Below are 21,679 nucleotides of genomic sequence, written 5' to 3' on the forward strand. Positions count from 1 at the left end.
TCTGGACCAACAGGGAGAATGGGCCAAAAAATGGCAGATGGAGTTTAATTCAGACAAGTGTGAGGAGATTCATTTTGGAAGGGCAGACCAAGGTAGGACATACACAGTAAATGGTAGGACAATGAGGAGTGCGGAGGAGCAGAGAGATCTGAGAATACAGATACATTGTTTCCTGAAGGTGGCGTCGCAGGTGGACAGGGTTGTAAAGAAAACTTTTGGCATCTTGGCCTTTATAAAACAATGTATTGAGTAAAGGAGTTGGATGTGATGTTGAAGTTGTTTAAGACATTGGTAAGGCAAATTTGGAATATTGTGTGAAGTTCTGGTCGCCTAACTACAGGAATGTCTTGGGTAAACTTATACCTCTCATTTTGTTCATTTTAGATTGGTCACAGTGTTTGAGCTACCGAAAGAAAATAGACACTCACACCGAGAGCAGTTCAGTTTATACAAATGTTCATTACTAATTCAAAAGCTGATTTCACACTACAATATGCAAGCCCTTCCCAACTATACTTATCAACGCTTGGACTGGTCCCAACTGCCGAAGCGAGGCAACGACTGCACACTTGTAGTAGGTTGTCAGGGCGCTGGTAGCAGCTTCTCCACCTCCCCCGACCGGGACGTTGCTCAGACTCTGGCTGTTCTTCCTTCTTGACAAGGGGTGTTCCCACCCCTCGGAGAATCTAAACTTCAGCAGCAGGACCACAGGCTTATATACCCCAAAAACAATTAATCATGCGCCTACTCCTTCTAATATTTGTCAGTCAAAATCAAAACTGAACATTACATTCTACAATTTAGAAGATTAATTATTATGGAACCAGGATGTTATAATTTCCTGGTTTATCTCGTAGATACAAAGACTTATTAAAACTTCTCGAGCAAGACAGGTTGTGACCAATTCGTCAATTTCAGAGTGTTGCATTTGACAACTGCTTTCCCTGGGCCTCACAGTGGAATTCCATTTCAAAGTGTATCTTCAGATAAGTCCCCATGGCTGAGTTTAATTACATCTGCTAGTTCTGAAAGTAAGGTGACCTGTGTGTGGACCCAGTGTCGTCAGTTCCACATAAGCAAAAAGCATCTGGGTACATGGTTTTAATCCTCCATTACAAGGAAGGATGTCAATAAGATTGAAAGAATGGAGTGGAGATTTATTAGGATGCTACTGGGTTTTCAGGAGTTGAGTTACAGGGAAAGATTAAGCAGGTTAGGACTTTATTCCTTGGAGCAAAGAAGAACAAGGGGAGATTTGATAGAGGTTTACAAGATTATGAGAGGTATAGACAGAGTGGATGCCAGTAGGCTTTTCCCACTTAGATTGGGGGAGACAAATATGTGAGGTCATGGTTTTAAGCAGAAAGGGGAAAGGTTTAGGGGAAGTTCTTCACTCGGAGACCGGTGAGAGTGTGGAATGAGCTGCCATCTGATGTGGTGAATGTGGACTCGATCTTGTGTTTTAAGAATAAATTGGATGGGTACATGAATGGCAGAGGTGTGGAGGGTTATGGAATGGGACTAGCGAAATAATGGTCAGTACAGATTAGAAGGGCTGAATGGCCATAGAACACTATGGTTATAAGCAAGAGAGATAGCAACAAGATTATCAAAGGAAAGGTGAAAAGTTTGGCTAGTGGGGAAGAGCAGAGGAAGGTGGGAGTGAGTTATAGAGGAGGCATACTTGATAAAAATAAGGGAATGGGAAAAAAGATTATGAAGTGAGAGGAAAACAGCATATTGGGAAAGAATTGGTGTGTGTGTGTGTGGATATGTGTGTGTGCGTGCGCGCGCGTCGGGTGCATGTGTGTGCATTTGCATGTGTATGTGTTTGATACTATCAGTAATTCATTCATTTTTACAACCTATTCAGATTACAAATGGAGCATCAGTAATTGTGATGAGAAGAGGTTCAATACCAGGTAAAATATATGACCAATAATCTTCTAAATAATTGATTCTGTCTCTTGAATTTCATCAAACAGCACCTGAAGGTGCAACATGAAAATACAAAGCAATACATTGTTCTGCCATGGCTTCAGGTTCATAGTCACAAAAACAGCATTGGGTAAGATTTGAAACACACCTGGAAACAGTATGATAGTCATGGGGCCTACAACAGAAAACCTGGCTCTTCAACCCATCACACTGCCTGCTGTATCTATTGACACCTACCCCATTTAATCACATTAGGACAGGTAATAGCAAACTTTCTTTGCCTTACTATCAATCCTTTAAAAAATTTTGGTATTTAAAATCTCATTACATGTTTCGTAATGAATTTGTACTCAGCAGAGACAAAATATTAATGAAATTGCATCTCGTTCCTGTCTTGATGCCCTGACTGCAGTCAGATTCAATTAAAAACACGCCAAAATGCTGGCAGAAATCAAGTGGTCTTTCAGCATCAAACAGGACCCCTCCGAAACTCATCCCAACAGGATCCCACCAAACTCATCTAACAAGATCCCACCAAAACTCCTCCCAACAGGACCCCACCGAAACTCATGCAAACATTGTATCATGTAGCATCTCTGAAATCTCCTGTTTTAAAGCTTCTTCCTTCCCCTGGACATCTCGTTCCGGTCTTCTGCCTGCTCTGGACCTTTATTTTTCCAACTGTCGCCGTGACGTCAGCCATATGGTCTTCACTACTCCCCTCACTCATTTCAATCTCACCCCCTCGGAACACCTGGCCCTCCACTCTCTCCGTATTCGTCCCAACCTCACCATCAAACCCACAGCCAAGGGTGGTGCTGTTGTGGTCTGGCTCACAGACCTGACAAAACTCTCAGATACTTCCTCTTAGTTACCCCTCCACCAAAACTCATCAAACCACTGTATCGTGCACCATCTCTGAAACTCAGTTTAGTCAGATTCAGTATGGGATTGGAGTCCCTTGTTGGTCAGTCTTCCTTGCACCATTTCTTGATAAAAATTGCTGAGACAGTTCTGACAGCAAGCTGACAGTTTTCATGGTCATTTAATCTGGTACAAACCTACAGATCATTCAAATGTCACCTTGGGATGGAACACAATCTCAGACTTCCTAGTCTAGATTCCAAGCATATGGACATGAGATGGTACTTCCCATTCTGAAACAGAGAAGTCCAAATGAAAATTCATCTGAGCTGGTATCCATGGTTTTGAAGCAGGCATTTTTTAAAATTTATATTTAAAACTCATAAATATCCAACAGTTCAAAATTAGATTGAATGCTCTTCATCAAAACTTGGAACTGACCTATTCTCCACACCGACTTTGCATTAGACAAAACTGCTGGCATCCATAGGAAATAAAAGAAAGTCAACATTTTGAGCCAGTACCCTTCCCTAGGAGTGTCGAAAATCAGACCAATGTCCAATCAAAGAGGTGGTGGGGAGGGGGGATGGGGGGGGAGGAAGGAAAAGGAGCACAGGTTAACAGGTAAGAGGTGGATACAAGTGGGAGAGCAGCAGAGAAGCGATCGGGGAGAAGGCAGAGGGTTCAGCAGGGAAGCTTGCAGAAGGAAGGGAAGGAGATAGATGGATAAGGATAGAGAGAGACTGGGGGAGGGGATGGGGTAATCAGAAATTGGAGGTCAATATTGATACCATCTGGTTGGATACAGAATATAAAGGGGTGTTCCTCCAACTTGTGGGTTGCCTCCACTTGGCAGTTCATGGTCAGATATGTTATGTTAGTGTGGCAATGGTGTGTGGAATTGGAGGAACTGTTCATTCACTTGGAAGGACTGTTTTAGCTCCTGTGAAGGAAGAAGGTGTTAGTGTGGTCACAGGAGGCAATTGGTGGGAAGGGATGAGTTGATGAGGGAATCGTAGAGGGAGCAATTCCTATGGAAAGAGGAGAGGGAAGGGGAAGATGGGTCTCATGGTACGGTCCCATTGTGGGTGGTAGAATTTGCAGAGGAGGATATGTTGGATATGGGGCGGTAGGTAAGGACGAGGGGAACTCTTACCTTGTGGCGTCTGGAGGGGGGGGAGGTGTAGGATGGGGAGGGGCCAGGGAAAACCTGCAGGAGTTGCGGATGGGGCTGAGTTAATGGCAGTGGAGAGCAATCCCTTCTTTCTGAAGGAGGATGTCCTGGTTTGAAGACCTCACCCTGGGAGCAGATGTGACAGAGACAGGGCTATTTACCTCCTTAGTGACTTTTCTGCAAAATTCAAAATAAAGCCCTATAGATACAAAATGCTAACAGTTTTTCATTAAACCATTCTCCTCCAGTAACTCTAGGCATTGATTCTCCAAGCAATCTGTGTCACCTGGTATGTATTTGCATTTTGGTTCAATTCTACTCACCATTTCTAATGATGTGTTCTTTTTATGACTGTATTTTGTTTTATTTCATTTAGATCTCACCACATTCAACATTTGGAGACCCCCTTAAACCAGGACAAGGCAAAAAAAAGTTCAAGGTCAAAGAGATGTATCTAACAAAGCTGCTGTCCTCCAAGGTACTATAACATTTCTCACGGTTCATATTTCCGATTTATTGTGTTACAGAATCATGTTATTATTAATCTTTCATTTGTAAAAATATTATTTTAAGTAAAGGGGCTCTGTGGGTTGGAAACAGGGAAAAACACACTTACAAACAGAGATGCCATGTCTGCTATGACCAGGTGTAAGTAGAGCAATAAAAACTAGAGAGATTGTCCATTGAAATATTGTTTGTATTGTTAAACAGTTTGACTCCTACTTCAAAGCATTAAGCAGTCTGATAATTGTAATCTTAGGACAACAGCAGGCCATGTTCCATGATTCATGCTTTTGGAGAAATAAAATTGAACCAGTGTTTGATCAAATAAGTCATGTGATTAAAAACACTTGAAGCAGGCATTGATAATATTGAACCATGCTTCATCTGAAATGAGAGATGCAGTAACCTTCCGTGAGAAAGGTGCTGGTGTGTTCTCCCTTTGACAGGGAAGAGACACAGAATCGAAGTGGCTCTGGGAAAAGATGGCCACTCAACTGCTTCTCTTGGTCAAGAGAGAACAGTGTCACTGTAATCATTTTTAATGGTTACTTCATCTAACCCTTGCCTGGGTTTATGAAATCATCGTATAAAATACAAGTTCCATAACCTCCATGCAATAGAGGGGGATTTGTGGAAAATCATTCTTATGAAGAAATATTTCTCTAACAGCAAATTTACAAGAATTTGTGAGTGTGAGAATTTTTGAGCAGCAGTTTAAAGACAGAAAATATTTCTAAGACTGAAGTTTAAAATCATCTCTTCAGAATTAGGCTTGAACTGTAATGGTTTGGGATTCCCCCCCCCCCCCCCCCACAAACACACACACACATTTCAGAGTTAAGTAAGATTTTATTTTATTAATAGTTATTAATAAAAATTATTGTTTTCAAGATACCATTGTCTTGGTGAATTTCTATTGCTGCTGGTCTATGTTGTAACAATTGTCAGAGTATATACAGAGGTCATGGGTTAAGGGTGAAAAGGGAAAGATTTAGGGGGAACATGAGGGAGAAATTCTTCACACAGAGAGTGGAGAGAGTGTGGATCGAGGTTTCATCTGAAATGGTAAATGCGGGCTAAATTGCAACGTTTAAGAAGAATTTGGACAGGTACGTGGATGGGAGAGGTATGGAGAGCTATGGGATAGGTGCAGATCAGTGGGACTAAGAAAATAAATGGTTCAGCACAGACTAAAGGGGTTGAGGTGGCCTTTTTCTGTGCTGTAATTGTTCTATGACATCACATACAACCCTGAGATTCCTTTTCTGCAGATGAGGTAGAATTACCACTTATTGGTGGTGCAAAAATAAACTGTACATAGTGTACACATGCATAGAAATAAAGAACTGTAAACAAATAACAAACTTCATGCAATACAGAGAGAATAAAGAAAATCAATAAAGAGCACAAGTAAGAGTCCTTAAATGAGTCCCTGATTGAGTTTGTTATTGAGGAGTCTGATGGTGGAGGGGGTAGCAGCTGTTCCTGAATCTGGTGGTGTGAGCCTTGTGGCACCAATACCTCTTTCCTGATGGCAGCAGTGAGACCAAAGCGTGTGCTGGGTGGTGAGGGTTCTTGATGATTGCGTTCCCTATAGGTGTTCTTGATGGTGGGGAGGGTTTTGCTTGTGATGTCCTGGCTCTGTCCACAACATTTTTGGAGGGCTTTACACTCAATGGTATTGGTGTTCCCATACCAGATCGTGATTCAGCCGGCCAGCACACTTTCCACCACACCTCTGTAGAAATTTGCCAGTGTTTCTGGTGGCATACCAAACCTCTGCAAACCATATATTTACAATAAAAATGCACATCCATTTTAAATCTAACAATTACTTACGGAGAAAATTATATTCTCTTCAGAAGGCTAATTTGAATGAAAGAAAGATAAATCGTGAGGCCTTTTCATAATCTCAGGATATCCTAAAGCTCTTCAAAACCAGAATTTAAAGAAGTCATGAAATTTGGTGTTTTGCGGCAGTGTCATACTGCAAACGTTCATATTATAACCACCGTACAACATTACTATAAAAAATAAAATAATAGTGGACGAAAAGTAAGGCCGTGTCTTCGGTTCATTGATTATTCAGGAATCTGATGGCAGTGGGGAAGAAGCTGAGTGTTCCCCTGGTCTTTAGGCTCCTGTACCTTTTTCCTGATGGTAGCAGAGTGAAGAGGGCCTGGCCTGGGTGGTGGGGGTCTTTGAGGATAGAAGCTGCTTTTATAAGACACCGTCTCTTGTAGATGTCCTTGATGGAGTGAAGTCTGGTGCCTGTGATGTTGCAGGCCGAGTTAACAACCCTCTGGGGTTTATTCTTGTCCTAAGAGTTGGTGCCTCCATACCAGGCAGTGATGCAGAATGCTCTCTATAGTCCACCTGTAGAAGTTTCCAAAAGTCTTTGGTGACATTCCGAATCTCCTCAAACAGCTCACTAAGTCTAACTGCTGGCGAACCTTTATGATTGGCATTGACATGAAGGCTCCAAAATGGTTCCTTGGAGATGTTGACACCCAGGAATTTGAAGTTCTTGACCTTCTCCACTACTGAGCCCTCGATGAGGACTGGGTTGTGTTCCCCTGACTTCCTCCTGAAGTCCACAATCGTCTCCTTTATTTTGCTAATGTTGAGCGCAAGGTTGTTGTCATTACACCATTCAACGAACTGATCTGTCTCCCTCCTGTACGCTTCCTCATTGCCGTTTGTGACTCTGCCGACAACTGTGGTGTCATTGGCAAACTTGTAGATGGAATTGGAATTGTGCCTGGCCACACGGTCATGGGTGTATAATGAGCAGAGCAGTGGGCTAAGCACTCATCCTATGTTGATAATCAGTGAGGAGGAGACATTGTTTCCAATTCATACTGACTGTGGTCTACCATGAGAAAGTCATGGATCCAGTTTAAGAGGGGGATTCAGAGGCCTAGAGTTTATAGCTTCTTGACCAGCACTGGGGGAATAATGGTGTTGAAGGCCGAGCTGTAGTCGATGAAGAGCAACTGTACTTATGACTTGCTGTTTCCTTCTTCTGGAATCGTGAAATACATTTTGAAATGTGGTCACTGCTTTCAAAACTGCAAGCAGACAACTTATGTAAACCAAACATTCACAAACAGTAATGAGTCTGCTTTAGCTGTCGGGCTTGAATATTGACAACACCAGAACCACTTCTCTTTTTTCCTCATACTCTGGGATGGTTTCTGTGCATCTGACAACTTTCCAGTTTCAAAACCTGAAACACAGAATTTCCCATCATTTCACAGCTGTGATGTGGAATTTGAAACCATATCTTTTTAACTGAAAGGAATAGTGTGGAGATTAAATTTGGACGGTCGCATCTGTATTGATATGACCTCAGTTCTAGAAATGCAGAGTTACCTTTTGGTTGTGAGTTAGAGACAAATTTGAGACTAATTAAGCTCAATGGTCCCAGTCCCAGTTCCTGCCACTTCCCTTCAATCCCTGGCACCCTTTCCAGTCAGCTGGACCCCGTTCCCCAACTCATTTTCCATTCACTCACTGGAGCTCCAGTTCCACATGGTCTTTCAACTCACCTGCACCCACTTCACTAGAGAATTTGACATAGCACTGTGTAAAGAAGGGTCATTTAAAAGAGCATTGGGGTCTTAGGAGGAATAACATTTAGTGCTGCAGAAAATCTGTCAGTCCTGCACCTCCCCTGAATTATTGAAATTTTACTGCAATATCTGCATGCTGGCTGAGAAAGGGATGCGGAATAAAGGTTGTAGTTGAATCTGTCACAATTTTATTGAACGGTAAAGCAGGCTCAAGAGACTAAGTGGCAAATGCTCTGCTCCTAAGATGTACCTTTACGTGCAAGTGTTGGTCGTGGCTTTACAAAGTCTCAAGGTGGCAGTGTTAGAGGTGAGAAGCAGAGTTGTCCTAACTCCTGTGGGTATACAAATCTGAAAAAATCTCATTGTAACCACTCCAGTTCCTTGGAGCCCTCTTAACATGTGACCTATCGTGGATTCACAACATCTCCTCACTTGTCAGGAAGTCGCAATAGCAACTGCACTTCCTGAGAAGACTGAAGTGGTCACCATATCGTCAACCCACTGCAGGAGCTCAATTGGCCAGATGCATCACAGTGTGATACGGTGGCTGCAGGGGAATGAATCAGAGGTCAAACCACAGGACCAGAAGAGTGGCAGAGAAGAGAGTGAAGTCTCTCTCTCCCCCCCCCCCCACCCACTGCACCCCCGCCACCCCAGCCCATAAATGCGAGTCTCCGGGATCGTTTTCTGAAGAGGGCGCACAAAATCATTGAGGACCCCTTCCGCCCTGCACACACGATCTTTCAGCTTCTCCCATCGGACAAGAGATCCAGGAGGATCAGAGCCAGCACCACCAGGCTGAGGAACAGCTTCTTCCCACGGGCAGTAGGAATCCTGAACGACCAATGGATGTTCTCACATTAACCCTCCGAGCCTCTAATATTTATTAAACAACATTTATTTATTTTTAAAGATGTATAATTTGTCCTGTGTATGTATTGACTCTAGGTGTGTATGTTATGCCTAGTTGTGTGTCTGCGTGTTTTGCTTCAAGGACCAGGGAAAACACAGTTTTGTCGGGTTGTACTTGTGCAATCAGATGACAATAAACTTGGCTTGTTAGGTTGGCAAATGAAGTGAACTCGGATGAAGTAGACGTGTTACTGAAATCTCACGATGATGTGCTTGCAATTGAGAACCCATTAGAACTTTGGCACCACCAATCACAGGAATGACAAAATATTAACTCTATGTTCAAGTCATTCCTCATAGTTTGCTGAAGGGGGGAAGAAATTATATGAGAGAATTTTTGGGAGTGCATTGTCAGATTTAAGCCTTTTTTGTTAGATTGCCATACAAATAGAAGTGGTCTTTCAAAACCTTTGATGCTTTAAGCGATAAATTAAGCTCCGGTCAACCTCAGCAGTTCCTCCAGTAAAACTTGGTTTACTTTTGCCTGAGAGCAGATTCTCACCTCTCAAAATGAATGTGCATGAGGGCATTCTCTCTCTCAAAAGCGCCTCTACTTCCCCAGGAGTTTATGGAGGTTTAGTAGGACATCAAAAACTTTGGCGAACTGTGTAGTGGAAAGACTAGACCTGCTGCATCACAGCCTGCCATGGGGGCACCAATACCTCCTTAAATTACAATACCTCATTTAAGGACTCTTACTTTGCACTTTATTGAATATTTATTTCTTTTTTTAAATTTTTTTATTTTTCACACAATAAACCATACTGACCAAAATACATACAGATATTTTTCTCTTGAAATTATATAGTGTCATTTTTCTCCCCTTTTCCCCCCTCCCTTCCCTTCCTCCCTCTCCCCCCTTTCCCATTTATTCAAAGTTCAATCTATAAGATACATTAAATCCGTTAAACAATGTCGTCACTTAATAAAATAAACAAGAAATTTTTATCTTTTACTTTTATATACCAAGTCAGTTCATTTCGTTGTCTTCTCCTTCTGTCATTTTAGGTGGTGGAGGTTCAGGGTAGGATTTCTCTATTGTATTTCATGTATGGTTCCCATATTTGTTCGAATATTGTGATGTTATTTCTTCTAATGGAATACATTTATTCATTTCTATATACCATTGTTGTATTCTCAAGTTGTCTTCTAATTTCCAGGTTGACAAAATACATTTTTTTGCTACAGCTAAGGCTATCATAATAAATCTTTTCTGTGCTCCATCCAAATCGAGTCCAAATTCTTTATTTCTTATATTACTTAGAAGGAAGATCTCTGGGTTTTTTTGGTATTTCTTGAGCACTATTTCTTTGTACCATCAATAAGTAGAAATTCTGCCTGGCCTGCAGAAAAAATAATCTCAGGGTTTTATGTGAAATCGTGCATGTGCTCTGACAATAAATCTGAATTGATTAGCCTGGGAATGCAGGCGATATCGAGGGACAGTTGAGGAACAGTGGATTTTTCATGGTGCGCGACAAAAATGTATTCCAGTTCAAAGCAAGGGCAGTCAGTGCAGGGGCAGCCAACCCTGGATAACGAAGGAAATCAAGGAAGGCTTCAAACTAAAAGCTCGTGCGTACAAAGTCGCCAAGAGCAGTTGGAAACAAGAAGATTGAGAAAACGTTAAAAAGCAACAAAGAACCACGAAGCGAGCAATATAGAGAGAAAAGGAAGACTGCGTGAAAAAGATTAGCACAAAATATGAAAGCGGACAGTAAACGTTTTTATAATTAAATAAAGTGCAAAAGGGAGGTTGGTCCCTTGGAAGATGAGAAGGGGGAATTGATATTGGGTAATGAGGAAATGGCTGAGGCTTTGTGTTGGTCGGTGGAGGACATGTCTACTATGCCAAAGACAGATGTTATGGATGTGGAGGGAGGTGAGGACCTGGACTGTAGTCGTACTAAGAATACTTGAGGGTCTAAAGATAGATAAATCCCTTGTTCCTGATGGAATGTATCTCAGGGTACTGAAAGAAATGGCAGGAGTTATAGTCAAGGCTTTGGTGATAATTTACCAAAATTCTCTGGACTCTAAGAGGAGAGATGGAGTCACCTGGGAATGAACCCTCTGGAATTGTGAAGAGCGAGAGGGGATATTTAAAAATATAAAATTAGGAAAGGCATAAATAAGATAGAGGTAGGTAAGTTACTTCCATTGGTGGGGAGACCAGAATTAGGGGACTTAGTTTCAAGATGAGGGGTAGTAGATTTAGGAGGGTGGTGAATCTGTGGAATTCGCTGCCCATTGAAGGTGATCTCAGTAAATATATTTAAGAAAAGGTTGGATAGATTTTTACATAGTAAGGGAAGTATGGGGAAAAGGCAGATAGGTGGAGATGAGCCTATCCTCAGATCAGCCATGATCTCATTGAATGGTGGATCAGGCTCAGACGGGGCGAACGGCCTACACCTGCTCCTATTTCTTATGTTCTTATGACTCATCCATGTTCAAAACCTGGCCAGAAGAGTAGTCATCATTCTGGATAATTCCTTTCAGCCTCCTGGGAAAACTTTCTGCTCTCAATGTATCAGCAACAGAAAAGATGAAAACAGGCCACAGGTGCTCTGGAATACATCGGCTCTTTCACAACACCCAGCACCTCCTCATATTCTTTCCAGCTTTTTCATACAACCTAATTACCTGAATATTGAACTTTCCAATTTCAAATACCCCGAACCTCCTGTCTGTCTCCTTCCTACCTCTTGTCCATATATTTTTGGATCTTTCCCATCACCCATTTTTATCCTGCTTCTCCTCCTGGTTCTATCCACCTACTATCCAGTCCCTCCCCTATTCATATAATCATATAACCATTCACGGAGTGGAAACAGGCCATGTCGGCCTTTCGAGTCCACACCGGTTCAATAGAACAATTCCACTAGCTCAAACCTCCCGCTCTCTGCCAATAACCCTCCAACCCCCCCCACCTCACCTCCATGTACACATCGAGCTCAGCTCTCCCATAACGGTTCCCATTTTACTCTCTTCCTCTTTCTTCTCTTTCTCTGACTGTAAGGGACGCTGGGCAATTTCTGCTGATGTCGAATCTTTGTTTGCCTTATGGAAGACTAAATGCAATTTCAGGTAATATTATTTTTGTTTTATTACATGACAATTAAAGAATCTTGAATCCCAGCAGCTGTCCACTCCACAACCTGGCTCCGTCTGCCGTTTTTTTTATGTCTGCTTCCACCTATCACATATCTACTTCTATCTCCCAACTCCACGTTCCTCCAAATTTCTCCATCTGTTTGAAATTTTTCACCAGTCCTCGGCTCCCCCTGTCACCCATTAGCTCATGTCTCGCACCTCCCTCTCTTTGCACTGGCTGTCTCCCCTCACCACTCTCAGACCTGGTGCAGGGCCCAGGCAGTACACAAATGCGCTGGAGAAACTCCTGGGCCCTTTGTGAGTGTAATGAACAAAAGCAGGCGGGGGAGTGGGAAAGAGAAGAGGAGGGAGAAAGGGGCAGGGGAGGAGCACGTTAACAGGCAAAAGGTGGATACAGATGGACGGATAGAAAAGGCTTGAGGATAGCTCTGATACAAGAAGGGGTTGGGGGGTTGGAGGAAAGGAAGCAGGGATGGGGAAAGAGAGAGGGCAGTTAGCATAATTTGGAAAAGTTGATGATGGATGCTGTCTGGTTGGAGATTGCCAAAAGGGAATATAACCATATAATAAATACAGTACAGAAACAGACCATCTTGGCCCCTCTAGTCCATACCGATTTAAGCGATCTCCTCTAGTCCCACTTACCTGCACTCTGCTCAAATCCCATGCACCTAACCAACTTTTCCTTAAATGACAAAATTGACCTTGCTTCAACCAATATAAGGTGTTGTTCCTCCTAATTTGTGGTTGGCCTCTGTTTGCCAGTACTTGGATGGATATGTCAGTGTGGCAGTGGTGTGTGGAATTGAAATGGTTGGCCACAGGGAGATCCTTGCTGTTGCAGCAGACAGAGCAAAGGTGCTCAGCAATCTCCCAGTCTGCACCCAGTCCAGAGGAGGACACATCAGGATCACCACTGCTACAGATTCACAGGTCAAATGCTTCTTCACTGGAAGGGCAGTTTGGGGCTCTGAATGGTAGTGAGGAAGGTTGAGTAGGCCAAGTGTCCTGGCAGAAGTTTAAACAATTGCTTTCTCCTGACAGATGCTACTCAACCCACTGAATTCCACTGGCAACTTGTTTTTATCTTGTACCAGATTCGAGCATCTGCAGTCTGTGTCCCTGTTTGTCATATGCTGCTCTGCTTGAGACGGCAATCAGCACAGATCGATGAGAGATGTGGAGAGAGTTTCGGGCAGGAGTTTTATCAATGTCGAGGATTGAGCTTAATTATGTCTTTGTTTTTTATTAGTAATTATCATTAAAAACCATAAAACCCAAGCCCTAATGTGATGTTTCTGAAGCTTGCGAAGCCATAGTTTAACTAGATTTTTCATGAAATAAATGTTTTCATTTATATACCGTTCATGACTCTGGGAGTTTCACAGCCTGTGAATAATCTCTTAAATATAAGAAACACACCAGTGGATAAAGAGTAATTAATACACAATACTAATGAGATAACTTGTTTTAGTGATGTTAACCAAAAGAAAAATACTGACCAGCATTGACCAGTGAGCTTTCCTGGCACATTTTGAATAGTGTTGCAAGAATCAATCTTGCTCACTTCAGAGGCAGGGAGGAACTTAGTTTAACATCTGGCACGAAAACCAGTACCTTCAATATTGTACTAAAATTTCTGATGAGTCTTTGAAATGTAACAAAACCACAACCTTCCCATTCAGGGAAAAGAGCTTTCATTATGATAGCATCTGAACTCAGGGTTTTTAGAATTGTTGGTTTTGTGGCATCAGCCATTTCATTATTGTAGTTTCCAATGATAATGCACAGGCCAGAAATCCTAATAACTCATTTTGAGAGTAATTGCAAAAGCTGGAATGGTTTCACTTTATTTGTAACTTCTAATTAACAAGTGCCTCATTAATTTTTTTCAAGTGATGTAAAATCAAATGAAGGCAAATTCACAATACAGGGAGCCAGATTCAATCCCAAATACATCACATGTATTGAGTGTTACAGAATCATGTTATTATTAATCTTTACTTCATAAATATATTATTTTTGGAAAAGGGACTTTGTGGTTTAGATACAGGGACACTTACATAAGGACACGTTAGCAGATAAGAAAGGTCTTCCAGAGACAAAGTGTCTCTTAATTTAAAGAATTTTGGATTGTGCTATTGAAAGTCCAGAGACAATGGATGTTTCTTCAGAAGCACCAGTGGACACGCACAGCTTTTCTGCTTGTTGGTCTGAGCAGACAGCCTGGAAGGATTTGCTTGTTAACCTTTGGAGGAGTTGGAACTTCAAACATCTGTATAATCTGTATAAACAAGAAGGAGGCCATCTGCCATGATTCATGCTTTTGGAGGAATGAAACTGAACCAGTGTTTGATCAAGGAAGTCATGTGATTAAATACACTTGAAGATGGCATCGTTGATATTGAAGCATGATTCATCTTAAGTGAGAGATGCAGTAACCTTCCATGAGAAAGTTTCTGGTGTGTTCTCCCTTTGACAGGGAAGAGACACTGAATCAATGTGGCTTTGGGAAAAGATGGCCGCTCGACTGCTTCTCTTAGTCAAGAGAGAACAGTGTCACTGTAATCATTTTTAATGATTACTCTGTGTAATCCTTGCCTGGGTTTGTGAAATCTCCATGCAAGAGAGGGGGATTTGTGGAAAATCATTCTTATGAAATATTTCTATGAGAGCAAATCTACAAGAATTCATGAGTTTGAGAACTTTTGAACAGCAGTTTCAAGACCATGACACAAGATTTCTAAGACTGATGTTAAAATCATCTTTTCAGAATTAGGCCTGAACTGTAATGGTTTAGGATGTGCCCATCCCCCCACCACACACACACATTTGCGCATAGTGGGGTTGTTTAGCCTTAAGTAAGACTTCATATTATTAAGTTATTAATAAAAAATATTGTTTTGAAGATACCATTGTCTTGGTGAATTTCTATTGTTGCTGGTCTATGTTGTAACACCGAGGTACAGTGAGAAAAATGTATTTTGAAAGCAATCCAGCTGGCTAATCCATTATATAGTACAGCAGTTTTTAAAAATCCTCACTGTAGGTGCTGTCTGTGTGCTGTTTGCAAACTCTCCATGTCTGTATGGATTCTCCAGAAAGCTCCATTTGCCTACGATTTCCAAAATGCTCAGGGTCTGATAAAATTAACTTTCATGGCGTTTATGCGGATTAATCTTTTGAGGAAATCTTTTATTAATTGCCTCAATTTCCATAACAATTGTAATAGACACACATGCAGCACGGTAAATGGCCATTTTTGCCCATGAGCCCATGCCGCTCAATTACACACGATTGTCCTACAAACCCCAGGTATGTTTCAAATGGTGGGAGGAAAGCAGAGCACTTGGAGAAAACCCACGCAGACATGGGACGAACACAACCAACTCCTTCCAGATAGTGTGGGATTCAAACCCTGAACTCGATCACTGGCGCCGTATCAGCATTGCACTGACCTCTATGTGAACAGTGCCTTTAGAGTAGGATCTTCAGATGATGCTGAAGAGCGAGCACTGGACTCTCTGAGGAGGATTTAGTGAAATGCACATGCACAATCACCCTAGCCTTGGAGAGTTTTCAGACATTTGACCACTTGGAACAGACATGACTCCACAGGAATCTGAATTTCAAAGGACATCGCCTTTGCAAGGTGTGACAATCTGCATGAGGACCTCCATGAGGTCTGCTCTGATTGCTAACATTCTCACAGCCTTTAACTTCCTCATCATTTTTGATCAAGGAAGGAGATAGTGTGTGTAAATATGTATGAGCACTGTGTTGACCTCAGCCCTAGTACAAACTAGCACATTTTAATTGTGCTGTAGAGCTCAACTTGACATATCAAGCACAATCAAGGCTAAATGCCTTTGGTCTGGTACATACCAGTAAGGTTATATTTCTGTCTGCATTTGCTCCATCCACAGAATGTGTTCTTCCTGGAGGACACCAGCCACTTCCTTTCAGACCTTTTATTTTGAAATTTTTATTTAAAGTTTTCCATACATGTGATCATAGCCAGATACAAAATCTCTCCTGGTCCCCCAACACCAGATCCATTGCCAAGAAGGCCTAACGACACCTTTCTTTCCTGTGCCGGTTCAGGAAAGTCCAGGTTCCACCCCTCCACGCTCACTACATTCTACAGGTTATGCATTGAGAGCATCCTATGTAACTGCATCACCGTCCCTGCAGCTGATAGTAAAGATGGCTGCGGGGACCATTGGGATCTCTATCCCTGCCATGAGAGACATTTATGATGGCTGTTATTTGCAGAAAGCCATAAACATTGTGAAGGACTCCGCACGTCCCCTCTTTCCCCCCACCACCACAATCTGTTCTCCCTCCTGCCATCTGGGAAACAGTTTTTTCACCCAAGACATGAGGCTTCTGAACTCCGGGGACACAGGGCTGGCACATGTAACATGATATTTATAAGTGTTATCATTTATAAAAAAGTTTCCGTTGTTATTTAGCCAGCTCCACGATCCTGAGAAACACTATCTCATTTTTCAATAGGTGTGGTATGAATGACAAATAATGCAACTTGACTTGACAATAATCAAATATTAGTATCAAATTCATTACATGATGATATAAACCCAAACCTTCCCCCCACCCCCCAATCCCCAAGAAAGGAAGAAAAAGGAAAAGAAATGAAATAAGAAAAACCATGGAAAAAGAATAAAGGAAAGAAGGAAAATAAGAATAGAAACCTGGTTGCTGGAGGGCCCCGATGGTCATTTGTATCTTTAAATACATCCAATGTTCAAAGCTTAAGGAAAACATCTGTAAATTAATTCCCTCAATTTATAACTATGGGCACCAAACTTTCAAAAGTACATCATACTTATTTCTCAGATTATAAGTAATCTTCTCCAAAGGAAAGCAGTTCATTGCTCCATACCCAGGTGGGTGTCCAATTTCCATGTCATTGCTATACACTTTCTTGCTGCTGCCAAGGCAATCTTTATAAATTCTTTTTGGTATATAGATAATTACCAGACTTTTCTAATATCAATTCCCACGGGACTCCAGTACACTATACTCCTCCATAATACAGTACAGAAAACATCCCTCTTTCCATCTATGAACTAATCAGAATCTCAGGCTGTCAGTGTGAACACCTGGGTGCTCTCTCCCTGGCCTCTTCAGCCTCCTTCTCTTCCACTTGTTTTGCTGCTGTCTGTGGCCTCGAGCTGGGCTTTTAACTGCCCAACAAAATGTCAGAGGCTGAATGAAATTCACAGGATAGCAAAGTTGCCAAAATAAGATAGGCACCAAAAGCTGAAGAGACATCCAAGAAAAAGGGCACCTGTAAAGAAAACAACTTCAAAATCATTCAAACATCAGTATATACACTTAAGGCAACAGATTTTCAATTTCACTTTTTGGAATCTATTCATTGCCAGCCGAGAACAGAATGTATTTCCTATCCCCAAACGAGAAGGTAGTGATAAACCAATTTCTTAAACTACTGAAGTCCTGGTGAAAATACTGGCAGTACTGCTGGGGACAACGTTCGGGGATTTAGATCCAGTGTCAGTGAAGGACTGGAAATATGTTTCCAAGTCAGGTCAGTCTTTGACTTGGTTATATTCCAATAAATTCGCCCTGCACCTTATCGATGGTGGAGTTCACTCTGGAAGGGACTCTCAGAGTGGACCAGGTGCAGTCCCCATGGTGGAGGTTCAGGGTGCTGGACGAGCTGCGAAGTAAGCAGGCTGCTTTGACCTGGATGATGTTGTTTCTTGAGAACTGTTGCTCATCCAGGCAAGTGGAAAGTGTTCCTTCCTGCTCCTAACTTGTCACAAGTTCAACCTTTCTCTCTCAGCTAAACCTACTGGACTACTTCCATTGGGCCCTCTGAGTTCTGGTGACATCATGCACACACTCCCCACAATTGTTTGATTGTGCGTTTGGTTTTGAAGTGTACAAATCAGCTCTAACTCACAACACTGATTTCTTCTATTTCAGGTTGCTCTTCAGTCTTTTGTGGAGAACCTCTTTAGAAGCATCTGGAATACTCAAAATGGCAAGTCACCAATTGCCATTAGACACATCTTTGATATACTGCAGGTGCACGCCTACAATAAGAAGATAACTGATCCTGATGTGTTGCATATCTGGAAGACTAATAGGTATTGAAGTATGAATCAATGTATCCATTTTCGGAGGATTATTGATGATTTCTCCATAACAAGTGTTCAAGAAATAGCAAATGCACCATAGAACTCTATACTCAGTGCCTTTGGCTTTATGTAGAGGCAGACAATAGGTCTAGATCTAAAAATGTAACATAGTTAACATATAATGAGGTGCTTGGGAAGTTTATGTTGCCTGGCTGAAAGTTGAGGAGTTGTACACAAGAATGAGGGGCTGCAACGATGCCAAGGCCCAGTCATCACCTCATTCACTCTGTAATCTTCATCATACTAGCCTCAAAACAGCAGCATCAGCAGAAATGTAGCAGGAAGAAAATCAGTGTCAAAGCTCACAATGGCCTCACAAAGGTGGCTCTTCTCAGATCATGTCCCTCTCCAACATGGAGAACCCCAGCCTTTCCGAGCCACTGTGCCCACAGCACCTGGACTGCCCTGAGGTACTGAAATTATTGGATACTTTATTAGAAAGAACCAGGATTGATAAAAATGAGCCTGATTAAGGAGACTAATTAATCAAACAAAAGACATTCTTGGATTAGAGACTCCTTCATTCCTCTATAGAAAATAAATCACTTCATGGATACCTGAAGGCAGAGATCCAGCAGAAAACGGATAGTGGGTGGAAAAAGCACTGAGGACTCAGCAACTTACTGAAAGCCATGACAGGTATGGGTTCTTCAGCGCACTGTCAGGGCCGTCTGCAGTCCAGGCAACCAGCACTCTATCTCACAGTTAAAAGCAAAAGTATGTAATCAAGGCCACAGACGCCTGCTGGAAAGAGACAGTTGGACGATCTCCTCAACTATTCTTTTTTTCTTTGGCAAGACTACCCTTGTGTCCATCCCACACAGCCTCTTCAGTCCAGACTTAGCACCACTCCTGATAGACAAGAAGGTGAAAAGACCATGTGCCAACTGAAATAAAACAAGATTTTTGGGAGCAGGTGGTGAAATCCCCAAACTAACCAGTGAAAAGATTTGGTCATGAATTGTTTCATTCCAGAAATTGGGGGGGGGGGGGGGGAGGGGGAGATATACCAGGGGATCTTAGAAATGTGATGCTATATAACTTCAAGAAAAGGGAGAAATCTGACTGTGGAAACTGCAGAAAGCAGAGTACTCCTCAACGGTCTCTCTCAAAGGCTGATGAGCTGCTCCCCACATCCTAGGGCAGATTCTGACCATCCACAGGCATAGTGGACATCGTCTTCATTGGGCAACAATGTCAGGACTCACAGTGACCAACAAGAGCCAACAGTAATAGCCATTTTGACATCATTAAAGCTCGTAAATATGGAAGGGTGTGTGCAACAACCTCATCAGATTCTGCGGCCAACATAGAATAATTTCTCTCTCAACCTTACTTCCTGATGATTCGAACCCATGCATCTACAACAACAGAGTCAATCTCAGATCTCAGTGAAGATCAATTTCAAACAAGACTATAGCCATGGTCTGACACCTTTTCACTCCAATGCTCCACTTCACTCCTACGACCAATGGAAGAGGAGCAAATCTCAAATAATGGGAGCCGATTCAACCTACTGCAACTCTACTTCAGAACCCAAGTTAATGCAATCTCAATAGAGCTACAATGGACAGGCGACGCCTATGTCAGAGGCTGAGCTCCAAGCTTTTATTTGCACGTTCACGGAAACATTCAAACCTTACATTTGACATCCACAATCCTCGACCAAACTGCTGCACCACATTCTTTTCCAACAACAAATGTTAGCAGCAAAATGTTGGAGAATTTGGATCCTGGTCATATCTCAAGAGCCGTCTCTCCAGCAAAGGCAGGTGTTAATGGATGAAATTCACTATTATTGTCATTGTGGCACCAGGCCACAACCTTTTGGTCCGTTGAAGAAAAGGATAATATGAAGATCAAGACCTTAAAACCTGGACAAAATTAATGGTCTACCAGGCAGCAATGATCCCATCTCACTTCCCTTCTTCTAAAACTGCCTTAGCAACTTACTTCACATTCAATGAAAAGACAAGTGAACCAGGCCAACATACTCTATATACAGGCCCCAATTACTCATTCTACTTCTCTGATTAAGCCAAGTCAATAGATTCCCCAACACCAAATTCCTGAAGCAAACACACTATACTGATTCCTGCCATGGGGAGAGATCACTAGATGGATGGACAGAAATGAAGGATGTGTTCAAAGCCATCTATAAAAAGGCAACATTCCTACTACTCTTGGGAATCTCTGCCCATGACCACACAACGTGGAGAAGAATCATTCAGGACAGTATTAAGAAAATTGAATCCATGCATCGGAAGCCACATAAATGTCAGAAGGAGCCCAGCACCTCACAAGCCACCCAGCCCTCCTGTCAGTCAGTCCTGCCATATCTGCTGAGGCGTTTGGTTCCCACATTGAACTCACGAGAAACTTATAAAACCAAAAGAACTATAGTGGAAGCAAGTTATCTCCCATCATAAAGTCATCAATTTGTATGAAACAAGGTCTTCAAACAGCAATGATCTGGAATGTCTCATTAATATTGGTTGAAGGATGGGTAGTGGCCAGAAGACTGGGTAAGAGTAGGGGAGAGCTCTCCTGCTCTTCTCCAATTATCCATGGATACAGCAATTATAGTTGACCCATAACTGGCTGGTGATGTCACTGATTTTTCTCTTTATCTCATGGGCAGCATCATGAATCTCTCAGCCACTGCTAATTCTTACATCATGGAAATAGAGTGGTGGCTGAACAGATTATATCTTGAGCAAGTTCAGATAGTTTAAGAGCAAAAGGATAGCACGGGACAAGATTGGTCCTCTTGAGGACTGGCATGGTCAGCTAGGTTTGGAGGTCGAAGAGATAAGGGAGATCTTAAATGGTTTTTTTTTGCATTTGTATTTTCTCAAGAGATGGACACAAAATCTATAGAAGTGAGGCAAACAAGCCTCGAAACAAATAAGGGTGGATAATTCCCCAGGGCCCGACAAGATATTCCCTCGAACCTTGAACAATGCTAGTGTAGAAATTACAGAGGGCCTGCCAGAGATATTTCAAACATTTTTAGCCACGGGTGAGGTGCTGGAGGATTGGAATTTATAATAATGGGCAAGTTATTTGATGGCATACTAAGAGATTGGATATACAAATATTTGGACAGACTGGAACTGATTAGAGACAGTCAACATGGCTTTGTGTGTGGTAGGTCATATTTAACCCATCTTACATAGTTTTCTGATGAAGATATCAGGAAAGTTGACAAAGGAAAGGCTATGGATGTTGTCTATATGGACTTTAGTAAGGCCTTTGACAAGGTCTCGCATGGGAGGTTAATCAAGAAGGTGCAGTTTCGTGGTATTCAATATGAGGTAATAAATTACATTAAACATTGGCTCTGTGGGAGAAGCCAGCGATGATGGCCGCCTCTCTAACTGGAGGCCAGTGACTGGCGGTAT

At 42.1% G+C, this 21,679-nt stretch overlaps 1 protein-coding gene across 1 annotated transcript in view; it reads left to right on the plus strand.

Annotated features, from left to right (window-relative positions):
- Positions 1-21,679, plus strand: part of plxnc1 (plexin C1) — a 148,205-nt gene that overhangs the window by 117,178 nt on the left and 9,348 nt on the right. Inside the window, exons 27-30 of the mRNA XM_069908713.1 lie at positions 1,874-1,922; positions 4,225-4,265; positions 4,353-4,454; positions 18,061-18,224. Of these exons, the coding sequence (XP_069764814.1) occupies positions 1,874-1,922; positions 4,225-4,265; positions 4,353-4,454; positions 18,061-18,224 (356 nt within the window). The remainder of the gene's footprint in view (positions 1-1,873; positions 1,923-4,224; positions 4,266-4,352; positions 4,455-18,060; positions 18,225-21,679) is intronic.

This window comes from Narcine bancroftii, chromosome 13, assembly GCF_036971445.1.
Source record: "Narcine bancroftii isolate sNarBan1 chromosome 13, sNarBan1.hap1, whole genome shotgun sequence".
In the NCBI taxonomy this organism is placed as follows: Eukaryota; Metazoa; Chordata; class Chondrichthyes; order Torpediniformes; family Narcinidae; genus Narcine; species Narcine bancroftii.